A 13,890-nucleotide genomic window follows, 5' to 3' on the forward strand; every position below is an offset into this window, starting at 1 on the left:
CAAACGTTCCATTAGTTCATTTGATTTTTCCTAAACAAATTGATTCATAACCTCGACTAGGTATTGGAACATAGAAAAATTCTACAAGAAATCCCAGTTCCCCTGATTCCCCATTCGAATGGTTCAAGCAGCTAATTAAACCAAAAACAAAACAGCTCTGTAACAGTCTTGTTATAGACGGTGTCATGTCGATGCAAATTCAAAGGTACTAGAGGGTGTCCTCGCACGTGTGTGTTTATCCATTCCCTGTTCCTCCACCAATTTCCTCGATCACGTTTCTGCATTAATGGACCAGTCTCCTTTGTAGTTGTTTGCGCAAAGAGAATATCCTCCAGGTTCCAACAGTCTGCGCGAGTTTCTGTGATTCGAATTCCGTCGAGCGGGGCCAATGGGTGAAATTGTCGTACGTGTTGTTCTAAAACAGCTGGGGTGGGTGGTTGGATCGTTGCAATATCGTCGATCGTTCCTCGATAACCTTTCTTTTCCAACTTTTCTCCTGGAACGTAAGTGTCAGGGAGCAAAGTTCCAGAAGGATGCATGGAATGGACATATCGTGTCGCTCCGTCTCGTTCCACGTGACAAGCAAACTCTATATGACGCTGTTCCTGATAAAACTTTTCATATTTTTTCCGTGTCGAGTGTTGCAATGCGGAATTCTACCTCCAATCTCTAGAGAGAGGATTTATGTGTAAATTTAGTCTCAGGGTTGTTTTTAATATTACTGCATTGTTCTCTGGAATTTAATATAATATGCTATGTTTAATAATTAATAGACCTGGAAGTTTTAACGTGAGCATTCATCAGTGAGTTAAATGAAATAAACATTGCCTAGTGGGTGTACAGTAAAACTCGGTTATAACAAATTAATATGTTATTTGTATCAACGCTTTTCCCCTCAAATATTATAAATGCAAGACAAACGATCGCAATTGTACTGTAACTTTGAAGTTGTCAGCGTCAGTAATATCATTTCAGGTAAATTAGTAACTGTCTCGTGCATTTCAAGATCCTTTATGGTTCAACATTGCTCAGACACGAATTTAACCAGTCATCATCTGGATCTCTCTAATAGGAGACAATATTCGCGCGTTTACTGAATTACTCTGTCCTCTCTACTTACCGTTAATTTACCTATACTGATTACCTATACTAGGTATATTCCTATATTAGGTATTTTACCTAATTTACCTATACTATTGGGCACGATTTTATTCGATCAGCTCTCACAATTATCCGAAAAGCTTCTGTAGACAAACGCGATTTAAATATAGAGGATAAACCGTGTATCTCTTAATTTATTAAATGATTACCGTGGATGGTTCATGTAGCTATAAGTTTAAACTAATTCTCGTTTGCCTCAGGGTTTTAGGAATCAACTCCCATCCCCTTCAAGACTTCAATAATTCAAATAAATGATACAGACTCCAAGATACAGAGTTCTAAAGAGATATATGAACCACTACGTTATAACCCAGGCTGCAATTTTTAACGAACAGATGAGAAATCAGAAGTTGTTCATCCATTATTCGTTGCTGGAAGTTTTGTATCCCAGATGAAAATTGATCCTACCTCTGATACGGATCCAGCGAAATGATCTCCGACAGAGGCACGAAGACTGTAGGATGAAAAATATGATCGACGAGTTACGGATGAACGATAACAAAGCCATTACACGTTCCAATATATCCTTTTACGAACATACGGATACAATCAATATCTTCTTCCTCTTGCTCATGCCCCTATCGTCACGCTGAAATCGCAAGCGTATCGCGGATATTACTATCGACCTACGTCTATTGCCACGACTAAACGGCAAGGTTAATGTTCGACTCGTCTGGCTCATCTAATTGTGTTTGACCTCCCCTTAATTATCCGGGCCATGATCAGAATTGAACGCCGTTAATCGGGACGATATCCGATTCAACATACAGTTATCGATTTCGAATTCTCGAATCGCGACTGTTTGGCCAAGAAACGAGCACGGAACGAAGTGATCACGAAATTATATTTATTGGTAAAAGAATGTTGACAAGCTTGAGAGAAGTGTTTCTTGTTTTTAGTAGTTGGACTGTGGTTTAAGTGTATTTAAAATAAATCAAAATTGCAGCTGGTTTGGACTGAAATAGTAACAGCTTTAAATTTAGCACAGCTTTAAATCAGTTACATATTGGGAGTTATAAGAAAAGTCAAAATAAATAAATTTAGAATTTTAAATAAATCATTTGTGGTCCAAAGTACAGCAAAGATAATAATTCAAGTAATATAATGGCAGGAGGTGCCAAGGGAAAAAACACTAGCACGGATTCATCCCAAGTTTGTGATTATAAATTACTCACGATACAAGGACAATTTGCAGCTCTCTTGTCCGCGATGCACCGCGCAATTATTCGGTGGGATACATCTGGAATATGATTCACAGCGCGATCAAGAATAAGGAATAAAAGAGTCTTGTCCAGACCAGGAATTATTTCAAGGTATCCGTTCCGAGCCCCAGCGGCGCTTACTTTTACCCTTGGATTGCTCGATGTAATTGGAAAATTCGTTCGCCTGCGGCCGTATTCATCTTCGCATTTATCAAGTCTGTCCATAAATAATGCCGTTTCTTGCATCGCGTTGCAAGCAACGCGTGCATTTTGTTTGTACTACCCGTGCACGTGAATTTTCTGATGGTTACTGAACAAAGTTGGATTAAATTCAGAGATGAAATAGTTTTCTAATAATACTTTTAATTATAATTGTTGTGTGCTTTGAATAAAATAATATTTTGAACGGTGATTGTAGAATTGCGCCACACTTTAGTGATAGAGTTTGTCAAATGTATGAGTTGATCATCAAAAAATTGTAGGAGTCTAACCGAAAAATAAGGCATGGCGATTCGAATCCACGATCCTCGGATCCACAGTCGACCGCTTTACCTACGCAACCACTCCCGTACCCTACGTTTCGTGTTCTTATTTGACTCCTTATTGTTGGGTATGGGAGGCGCGGACACTACAAAATATATAACGCAAATTGGAAATTTGGCTTTCGCCGTTGCAGAGAAATGTACCCTGCTCTATATTATTTATAAAGTTAAAAAAACAACGAGTAAAATGTGCTTTCAACGAAAACATGAGAAATGATGAATGAGAAAATATGAATGAGAAATATAGACAAAAATAAATATAGAAGATAAACACGTATGTTGATTTTTTAGAAACCAGCCTGGCATTCTAGGGAAACAGGTTTCTTGATTGGACCGGTGACGCATCGTCGTTTATATTTTTTTAATTTCAAGTTTAAATAATTTTAATACTGTGCGTCCTCTTCTTTATTCGCTGTCCATCTCTACATTCATCGCTTTCCCCCTTTTCAAGCTGTGTCACGGAACAAAAAGATTCTCAATCTTAAAAAACACTCTAAATGCATGTACCTCAATAATAACGTTTCATAAAAGAAGTTCGTAAATCAACATCATCCCCATAGCGTTCTACCCCAGTCAACCACCTTAATGACGATAAATGTCGAAGAGTAAAATGCTTAAATGAAGCAATAATCTCGAAAGCAAGAAGAAAAGGCAAACATCGTTGTTTTACGAACTCATTACTGATAACTGCAAGGGAATATTTAATGTGTGTTAAACTGAAAAATCAACTGGATGAAATTTGCTATGCCTTTATTGCAGTTGACGAGGCTGCCCCCCCCCCCGGGGGTAATTAGCAATTTATCGTTATCCAGGGATTTGCTTCTTCGAAGCATAGCTGACCCGAGAGAGTAATCGTGATGTAAGTCGCGACTCTCGGAATAGGTGGAGAAGCAATAATTGGAAAGTTATGTTTACTCAAGTCTGTCGTCGGTTTTACGGTTTTAATTGCAATTAACGCCGCGCAAACATCGCGCTCATTTAATTCCTCTCGCCGGTAATTTTAAGTGGCACTAATTGCACGCGATTTCGATTTCACGGACGAACACGACAGCTACGGTTCGAAGTTAATTTCGTATGACCGGAAGTCTGCTCCGCCTCCGTGCTGGATTCTGCATAATGTCGAGCACGATTTTTGTTTGGAAGAAACCGTTGGTAAATTGGATTAAATCCAAGAAAAAAAAAATCGACGATTAACTCACTTTTATTACGACGAAGTTACGTATACGCAGTTAGTACGATGTTTAAAAAAGATTTAAAGATTTTCGTAGGGGTTAACACTTGTTTCTTCGTACGTTTGCTAATATTTTTAAAGTCGATTCATTAATCTGATTTTCTTTCTTTCGATTTTTTTTTATTGATATCCTGTTAATAGGAAAGTATGTAACTTACCAGGTGTCGATGTAATTGACATATGAATCGCAACACAAATAATAGATCTAGTTCCCGTTTCGATGCCTCCATCAGGCGCAACAACGTCTCTCTAGCGCAGGATGTCCTATCAGCTGGCTCGGATCGACTCGTTGCCCCTGATCGCGATAAACATCGCGTTGCGGAGGACTAACGAGCTAAACCACGGCCATTAAAAACCGCCAATGGCCGCGAGGGGTTGTTGCCGAACGGTTCGTCGACACGGCGAAGCTTCTTCCCTGTTCAGCGAGAAACTAGACCCCGGGGTACAGTCTCTAGCAACAGCACGGGAACAATGCGCACGCCTCGGACCTCGCGTCTGAACAAATACCGTCTCCAATTTACATTTTAATGGATCTAAATTGAAATCTGGTAGACGCAGCCGAGATAAACTACGGCCATCCGACCCTAGGTTACACAGGCTATTTACTTTTTATCACTTACCGTCCTCGCTTGGTCGTAGCCACGTACGATATGCAAACGGGCAGTCATAGTTGTTCTAACTGTAAATTGCTAATTATCTCGGGGTCCCTTTGTGCACGGACTCCCGAAAGCTAAGTGTTACTGTTTACCTTGCTGTAACTGGCTGGGGAATCATTGCAAAGGGGAATCATAGACGCGCCGGGTTTGAGCATATGTTTGGGCTCGCTTTGAACACTGGACGGCTCAAACGTTCGAGTGTACTTATCATGTTTGCGTTCTACTCCGGGATATGAATGATTTTGGTGTTTCTGAAACGTTTCATGCGGCGAAGGGAAACTGGAAATGTGCGGCGTTGTTTCCAAGATACGTTTCATGTTATTCGACGAACACAGTGGAGCTTCTATCTGTTCCCATGGTAAAATTTTTGGTCCATTTCTTGCGCCCTAACTGACGTGTTACGTAGTATCATATAATAGTAGTATTTTTTTAAGTACACATTCCATTTGAATAGAATTTAGTTATTATTATTTTGAAGTAGGATTCTGGTGTTCACATTCTGTTAATATTGTTTTATTATCCATTGATATTTAAATTGGATACAAAAATAAGAAAAGATATATTGACAATCAATGATTGTATAGCACCTGATGGTGTCCAGCAGAATGGAATACCGTCTGAACATATTTCATTTTAATCCTTTAGTATTAATGATATGCACAAATAAGAACATTCGTCCTAAACGATTGTGTCGGTAATTTTTAAGTTTAGTGCCCTCAATTGCGGACGCCAGGTCTGAAAGAGTTAACGATGCAGCTGCAACTTCTATTTCTTCTATCAACTGCTTGAAAGTTATTCATTTATTCATTCAATTTTTAAAAAAATTCTAATCTACAGGAAAATGTCTCCTATCTCCGATTAAAAGCTTCCCGAATTCGAACATCTTATAACTCCCCCCATTGAAATACGTTTCAACGTGATAGACACTCTCAGCAAATCCCTCGCGCGAAGATTTCGCGAGCATTGCGCAACCCACTCGCGATTATCATTCAAAACGCGTACGCAGCATTTTTCTCCGACTCGCGAGGATGTCCTTAGCCGTAGGACAAGCGGGAGTTTGGTATGTGGAACTCGTCGAGCGACGTAAATCACGGAGAATGATGGCTATCGATCGACGGTTGACTCAACAGTCAACGTCCTAGAAGATACGTTTCGTACGCTACTCGCGCGAGAATTCTCCCTAAGGAACTGGCCTTATCATTTCTGGAGATTTCGTTTGCGACAGGTGACTGACTAAGGTTACCAAGTCATTCTCTGATAGTGTTACTGCGGCTAGACCTGAAAGTAATTGGATCAGTGAAAAGGTTTCAAAATAATTGTAACGATCAATAGTAGAACTGCCGAGCTTAACCTGGAATTAATTTAGATCCAATTTGATAAGATTCGTACTCCTGGGAATATACATTTTGCATCAAAACAGAAATCATTTTCGTGTTTCTCTTCAAAGCAGTGTTTGTCTAAGCAAATTGGTTAATTGTTCATCTCGTCAGAGTTATAAGATAGAATTAAACTGCAGGTCTAAGCCTCTTAACCCTTAATCTATTTGAATTTTAATATTTTCATACCTACTTAACAGATTTCAGTGAGTTGTTACGAAAGCACTTAATGTACTGCAGACAATACTTTCATCGTAGAGTTCAATCTCTCTGCCAATGCAAAACAGTACAAAATTGTCTAGTCAACAACACCTGTTAATTCCTCTTACGCGCACAGCGAATTCTACGCTTACAAATGTGGAAAATTCATAACAAAATACGGTCGGTAATTTTGTTTTTAATTCTGCATTGTCGCTGGCTTCGTATACACTTTCTTTATCCTAACGAATTTATATAATCATCGTTGAAAAATGATGTTTTTAATATTCATTCCAAATTGAAACGTGAGTTTCGGTGTTAATTACAAGCTTCATCTTAAGTCTGAAAATATTTCCAATAATTACACATCACGACACGAGTGTGTAACTATTAATTTACTTTACACACAAAGTTATTAATAATGTTAATAATGAAACACTTGAACATTATATTTAAAAAAATATTCCTTTAATTAGGTACGAAAGTCAGAAATTCAGGAACATTCGAATTTATACGAAGCTCCAGAGAAATCCTGAATGGCCGCGAACCTTTTTATCCATTATTTGTTGCTAGAACTGTTCAGGTGCTCGAATCACGATAACTACACGCAGGGAGTCGAACCCACCGCACCCGGCGTGAAAAAGTGCAAAAAGCAATTTTTCTCTGAAAATTGGCTATAGAATCCGTTGGAAAAGTATGCGCAATTCCTCTCTGAATACCCGGCTCCAAGTACTATTCCGGTCTCGCAATAGGTACGCTGGGTTTGGTATCGAAAATTGGTCAGAGCTGAATTTATTTCGCGCGTGAAAAACTCAGCGTAAATCCGTGAGAGTATTCTGTACCTGATATCCAATGTTGCACGCCTCTTCCCCGCTTTTCATTTCTGCCTCTCTTTGTAACCCACATGTTAGTCGCGTGTTTTGCTCGGAAAAACGAGCAGGGTTCGCACGTGACGCTCAAAGCGTCGCTGAAAAGCACGGAAAATACAGGCCTGGTCGTCGAGGCGACCGGTAAAACCAGCGGTGAAACGATTCGATAAAAGATGTAATGGATTAATGAAAGGAACCTCCGCGAACGGAGGTAAATAATTTGCATGTAACGAGCTCTAATCGGGCATTGATGAACCGTCTGTTATACAATCGCGCCTTATTAACGACAAAATCGTCTGTAATCGATCATATTTTAATAAAAAAGTAAGCGCGATAATTTATTCAAATTCCTAAAAATGGTAGCCAGGAAAATAGACGTATAAAGCAAGAAAATACCATTAGAAAAATTCACTTACAAATTTTAATCTTGTAATTCAATTACAACTTGTTCCCCCTTAAAGGAGAATAATTCGTTACGGAGGAGGTTAAACAAACAGAGACCTATTAAACCATCGACCGTGGCGATTGCGTTCGTTAAATGAAAAGGGGTCGAAAAGAGCGATCTTATTATCGATAACGACGACCGATCGGCTCGGGATAATTAAACAGCGTCTGTTCTAAAAATAAGAAAAAAATTGAACGCAAGGAAACGGCGGTGGCCTAGACCGTAGCAAGTGAACGAAGGGCAGTTAAATAACTCGGTCGTAATAAGGAGAAGGCGCTCGTAGCACGACGTTACGCCTACTAAACGCTCGTAATAAGAAGCTTAATGGCAACGGCGGCTATAACGACGATAACAATCATCATAACCGTAACGGGGCATAATAACCGTAATGACCACCGGGACGCGATAATACGTCGGCGTTGCTGAATTCGGGGGAGACACGTCGAAATTTGTGGCCCCGAAATACGATGGCGTCCGCGAACGGCCATAATTTCACGTACTGGAATCAGTGTTTCATGGCGCGAGGCTAATACGATGAAAGCTAATTCGTCGATGCATCCGTGCTGGTCAGGCACGACTTTTAGGAGAAAGTTACCTTAGAACAAGAAAGGACTTAATCTTGATAAAAGGGTTGCTTAAATGGAGGATTCCACCTCTATTCAGAAGATTCGAATAAATCGGGTTACTTCTTTTCGACGAATAACGTTCGATGGAAGTTTATTCGACTTGTAACGGATAAAAATATTTATTCGAAGAATAAATGCGTTCGAAATAATGAAATTGGAACGTGATGTTGGATCATGTTAGCACTTAAACATTGCTTTCAACACTGGCTCTAAAGCACTTCGAGAAACGCTGTCTTGAAGCGTTAGTACCAATTTGCTTGACACATCATTGAGTTGTCTGGAAGTATGTTACGAGAAAATTGAACTGTAAAGCCTCACCTCTCGGAATGTTGCAGTCTGCTGACAGAGCCGATGTGTTTATTACGGTTTGTCGAAGACAGGATGAAGAGAAAGGTTTCCCACGCTTACAGCTCGGAACGCTGCGACTTCGACACCCGTTTTATCTCGTATTTTGATGATATTGACGTCCAAGTTACTGCCTGAGACTGCGATGGCGAAGAACATATTGGTAACCGGGGCGAGTTAAATCGAAACATCGTTTTCCGTCGCTGCAATAGTAGTTTTGTACAGCCGAGTGTTATTTGTTAATTAACCTAGCGGGATTTTGCACTGCAATTTAAGACATTCTTTTTCATCTATCTTACTTGACATCGCCACTTTCAATCTATGCAAATCTCCCTTCGAGGTAAAAATTTGAATACAGTAGAACTATAGAAAAATTCTCCTATTCAAAGAAAGACAAAAATTGAGAACGAAATCACGTAATCTCAAAGCAGCAAACTAATTCAAACACGGGAAAAAAATAAAGTTTCAAACGCTTTGTAAAAATGAGAAGATAATTTAAAGTGCTTAATTTTACGTCACTCTCAACGATGTCAGCTTTACTTAGAAGTTCATGAGTCTCAGGGTTCGTTCACAGTAAATGATAATAAAGCACGTTTTCAATTTAAAGTGGCGTCGAGCACCGTGGCAGCGAACGTGTTAATGCAATCTCCATCTCCGCATCGTTCAAACCATAAAAGTCGATCGCATCTCCGGCTCACGCTCCGAGGACAGATATTACTTGGCCTGGACAAGCGGCGGCTATCAGCAGGAATAGAGATATCTCGGGAATAGAATGGAACAGCTCCTCCGTACCAGCTATCTACATCGTCGTGGCAAGCAGCGTGATTTAAAGTTCCCCGGCCTCAAAGCGCAACTCGCGTCCACCTTTTCGAATGCTCAAGCAGCTCGAACACGGCCATTTATTATCCTTTGTCCCGCGGCCAGGCCACCGATAGATAAGTTTGCTATTCCCGATCTACTGTCCTCCCTCTCCAAGTTGTCCGGTCCACGAGCGAGACGATACACCGACACCGGGACGCGATCGATCCCCTCGGTGATCGATCATCGCCTCGCCTCGAGACGCTCGTTCATTCTTTACCTGGGAGTGCTTTCCAACATTTTCTTTTTACCTTGGCGAACACGCATGATACGCTGACGTTTTACACGTTCTTCAATGGGGGAGATTATGTCGCCGTTACGAAAATCCGGTGATTCCGTTTGTATTACAATTATAAATATATTCTCGTGAAGCAGAGAATGATACTTTAGTGGACTCTTATGGAATTTTCTTCTTTCTATATTATTTTATTCAGAAATATTTTCAGTGATGTGATTAATTCGTTAGCCCTCTATGGGTCCGTGTAACTTTCACATCACATGCTGATATATCGATATTTCGTCAAATAATTTTTGTTTTTTCATAAGATGACCTATACGTACATCTTAATTATATAATGTGTCAGATAACTACGACCAATATTGATGACGATCGCCATCAATCTGAAATGCCAAAGTAAATGTGTAGGAAATTGTCTGCAGAAACAATAATTAGGTTCATGGAGGGTTGAATTTACCTAACATTACTTAATCGATAAAAGGTGTAATCGTATCCTTCGAATAATCAATCCCGAAACATTGACCACTCTAATTTTCATAACGTTCACGAGTCATCGACATCTCCAAATCTCTAGACAGTCATAATTCAAAACATCGGCGTCGTGACAATGTCTTCCAGTCCCAAAGTTCAATTCTATGTACAAATGTTCTATAAATGTAACTCGCGAGCGAACAACGGGGCCGATATTAAACATTTATAATGTCCATGCAATGAAATTCTTAACGCGGATAGCACGCAGGAAAGCAGCTATCCGTTCAGAAGATTCATGAAGTTACTTGAATTCCTTCCAGGACCTTCACAGCGTCGACCTGGAGGAATTTAAGCACGGCGGGACCAATATCACTGCCTTCCGATTGGTGGACCCTGAGAAGCCAGAAATTCAGAACGTCGTCCAAGATTGGATCTACGGCGAGAAACGCTATAATCGGGAGCTGGATATGGGACAAAACTCCAACAAGGTATGGCAAACTTTACATATTCAATACTTTCGCTCGATTAAGCAACGATCTACCTCGCTACAATGAACATCTCGTTACGGAGTCGTTAAATCAACGTTGGGCAATGATTAATTACCTTGATTGTATCAATTGAAATAAAAATACCATGCTTTTGCCAGTAAGTTAAAGCTTGGAGAATTATTTAATTTAGTAGACGAAATGATGAATAAATTATATAATTGAAAATTTATATTTGTACACCAAGTATTACACTTTCACGAATGAAATTAACTTGATTTTAAATTAGTATGAATATAATTATATATTTACACATGAATTTTATTTATTATATTACATATATTTACATTTACATGTGAATTTAGACTAGTGTGTATATATTAGGTCGTCCCACAAGTTCAGCCACTTATTCTTCTGCTACTCAAATTAATATGTGAAACATGCCCTTAAGCGTTATAAAAGAAGATAATCTTTCTTGTTTTATAATACTATCTCACCTTTATGGCAAAGTCATTATGCCATCACTATGAAACTTCTGTAGTTTTTCTTTATTTAATATTCACAGTCTGCAGATGACCCAATACATATGTACGATTTAACAGTTTACTTCATGAAAACATAGACGTACAAAATAATTATTATTATATAACTTATTTTTTAGTTTGGTTACCTCAGTTCAGTTTCTGATTTCGCCACATGATAAATACCTTTCTAAGACGCATTTCCACTATCACCAAGCAACGTTCGCTGCGTAAACCACTTCTTCTTCAACATATGCGCCGCGCAATTGTTTTCACACCAGTACCGCAGACGGAGGGCGTTACGTCTTCAACGAGAGAATTTCACTGTGCACGCGTGCGAACTTAATTAGCGGCGGGGCTCGACGAGACGAGGGATTTTAACAGTTACAGGCTTGCGGTGTCGATGTAATTTTCTCGCCGAACGAGCGTACGAACTCATCAGGCTGGCCCGTATGCATGCAAATGCGAAGATTGTCCCGCGACGTACAACGAAATACGCTCGCCGCTTAAAGACGCCGCGCCTTCCGTAATAACACTCTAATCTTACATTCTTCTCGCGAGCCTCTCTTGACAGCGGCATCGATCTTCTTCTTGCGCGGAGCTAGAGGCCCACTGGCTCGCTATCATGTAGGGCAATTATCTCGGGCGGGGAAAATCGAATGATTTACAGTGAGGAGCAAAACAGAACGAATCGCAGGAATTTTTACGAAAAATATTTATTATTATCGAAATTAAGTTATTATGTCCTGGATAGAATAAGATTGAGTTGATGAATATTCCTTACTCTTTTTTTGACAATTCCCGGAAATTTAATTTCACCTTGGGTCTCATGGACCTGTACAACGCGTCGTCAAGCGACGTCCCTTCTTCGAGAATAAGCTGGCGTACGTAATAATTGAGTATTACCCATTCAAAAGTTGAATAGCGCCGCGGGAAATTCAATTTTCCGTAGCACGTGCCGAATCTCATAAGAATGCAAATACAGGGAAGGTTGAAAGCCAACGAGTCCCGTGGTGGATGGCATCGGTTGGCAAACTTTTCGGTTGCGGCAGCGAAAAACCGGCGAAGAATCGTCCTGTTTGCGACAACTTAACGCCGATACGAGGTTGAGGGTCGCGGCTATCCCTCTCCTCGTTGCGATAAATCTGCATCTTTATTCCCATAGACGAGGCGGGATCGTTCGACGAGAAGGACGGGCTGATCTCGTTCGAAACTTGCCTCGTTCTGGCGCAATTGTTGCGCTCTGATTGTTGGTTCAATGCTTGGTGTGTCGATGGAAATGGGAAACGCGATATTTGAATCCGGCTATTTTTCGGAAACATCTGGTAATATTCTTGCATCGATTAAACGCGAGAATTATAAAGGAAAAATCATTGTTTATTTTAATTAAAATATGAGTGATGCAGTAGATAAATTTCTTGGCGATTGAACATTAAACTGTGGGTGATGGAAGGTTACGGTCATGGTAGAAGCTTTTATCTATTCATCTTGGAATAAGGTTCTTTTGTATTATATTTCCAAATTCCAAGTTCTTCGAGATCACCATTTCACCATCCACTTTGACTCCTGTTTGACTTGATGCGGCTTTCCACTCTTGAGTCCGGCAACAAAGTCGCTTTCAACATTCCGCTTTGGGAAACCCACATAAATAAGTCAAGTGTCTTTTAGCCACCTAATGGATCTCGAGAAATTCGCCACGTAAAAGCTCTCGTGCGGTGCGTGACAAAGCTTTGAAGCTTGCTCCGTTGACCGCATTCCGAACGTCGTACATTCTCGAGAGTAGTCGAGAGTCTCCATCGATCACTATTAGATCGAATGACAACAGAAATCATTGTTACACCCTATCCCTCCGGGGACGTTGCTGCCCTCGTGCCAGTCATCGCATTAGGGAACTCGTGATAGCAGGAGACATCACTATTGAGTTGCATAACTCCCATAAGTGATCGTATGGCATTCCACGTCTCTTAGACCGTTGTCACCTGTATGATTGAATGCTGCTGAGTCGCGAGACTCCCAGATGCAATGTCATGTTGGCGTTTGAACTCTGTAGACTTTGGAGCGTTAGCTTATGGCTTGTTATTTTATTGTTATCTCTTGTTATCTTCTCGTCGAATGAACCCAATATTTAATGCACTGTTCTACGTGTGTATACAGGGTGTTCCAAAACTCGGGGAGGAGCCGGAAATGGGGGGTTGCTGAGACGATTCTGAACAACAATTTCCTTTGCAAAAATGTCGGATGGGGCTTCGTTAAGGAGATATTAAGCGAAAACCCCGACCAATCAGAGCGCGCGTAGACTGTTGGAGCGGCCGCGGTAGCGAAGGCTACGCGCTAGGTCGATGCTTCGATGCACGTCGAGTCACTTGTTCGCGTGCAAGCGCGGCCACCAGCGCGTAGCCTACGCTACCGCGGCCGCTCCAACGGTCTACGCGCGCTCTGATTGGTCGGGGTTTTCGCTTAATATCTCCTTAACGAAGCCCCATCCGACATTTTTGCAAAGGAAATTGTTGTTCAGAATCGTCTCAGCTACCCCCCATTTCCGGCTCCTCCCCGAGTTTTGGGACACCCTGTATAACGTATTACTACTCTCTATTTTTAATTTATATTTATCGCATCGTGATATTTCTCGAAATTCCTACGAATCAAGCGATAAAAAAGAAAAGGAT

At 40.6% G+C, this 13,890-nt stretch overlaps 1 protein-coding gene across 6 annotated transcripts in view; it reads left to right on the top strand.

Moving 5' to 3' along the window:
- LOC128890965 (glutamate receptor ionotropic, kainate 2) overlaps window positions 1-13,890 on the top strand; it is a 276,750-nt gene that overhangs the window by 220,373 nt on the left and 42,487 nt on the right. For all 6 annotated transcript variants that reach the window (XM_054150023.1, XM_054150025.1, XM_054150022.1 and 3 more), the window contains exon 7: window positions 10,539-10,706. In XM_054150023.1, the coding sequence (XP_054005998.1) occupies window positions 10,539-10,706 (168 nt within the window). The remainder of the gene's footprint in view (window positions 1-10,538; window positions 10,707-13,890) is intronic.

Source organism: Hylaeus anthracinus, unplaced genomic scaffold (assembly GCF_026225885.1).
Source record: "Hylaeus anthracinus isolate JK02 unplaced genomic scaffold, UHH_iyHylAnth1.0_haploid 12001, whole genome shotgun sequence".
Lineage (NCBI taxonomy): Eukaryota > Metazoa > Arthropoda > Insecta > Hymenoptera > Colletidae > Hylaeus > Hylaeus anthracinus.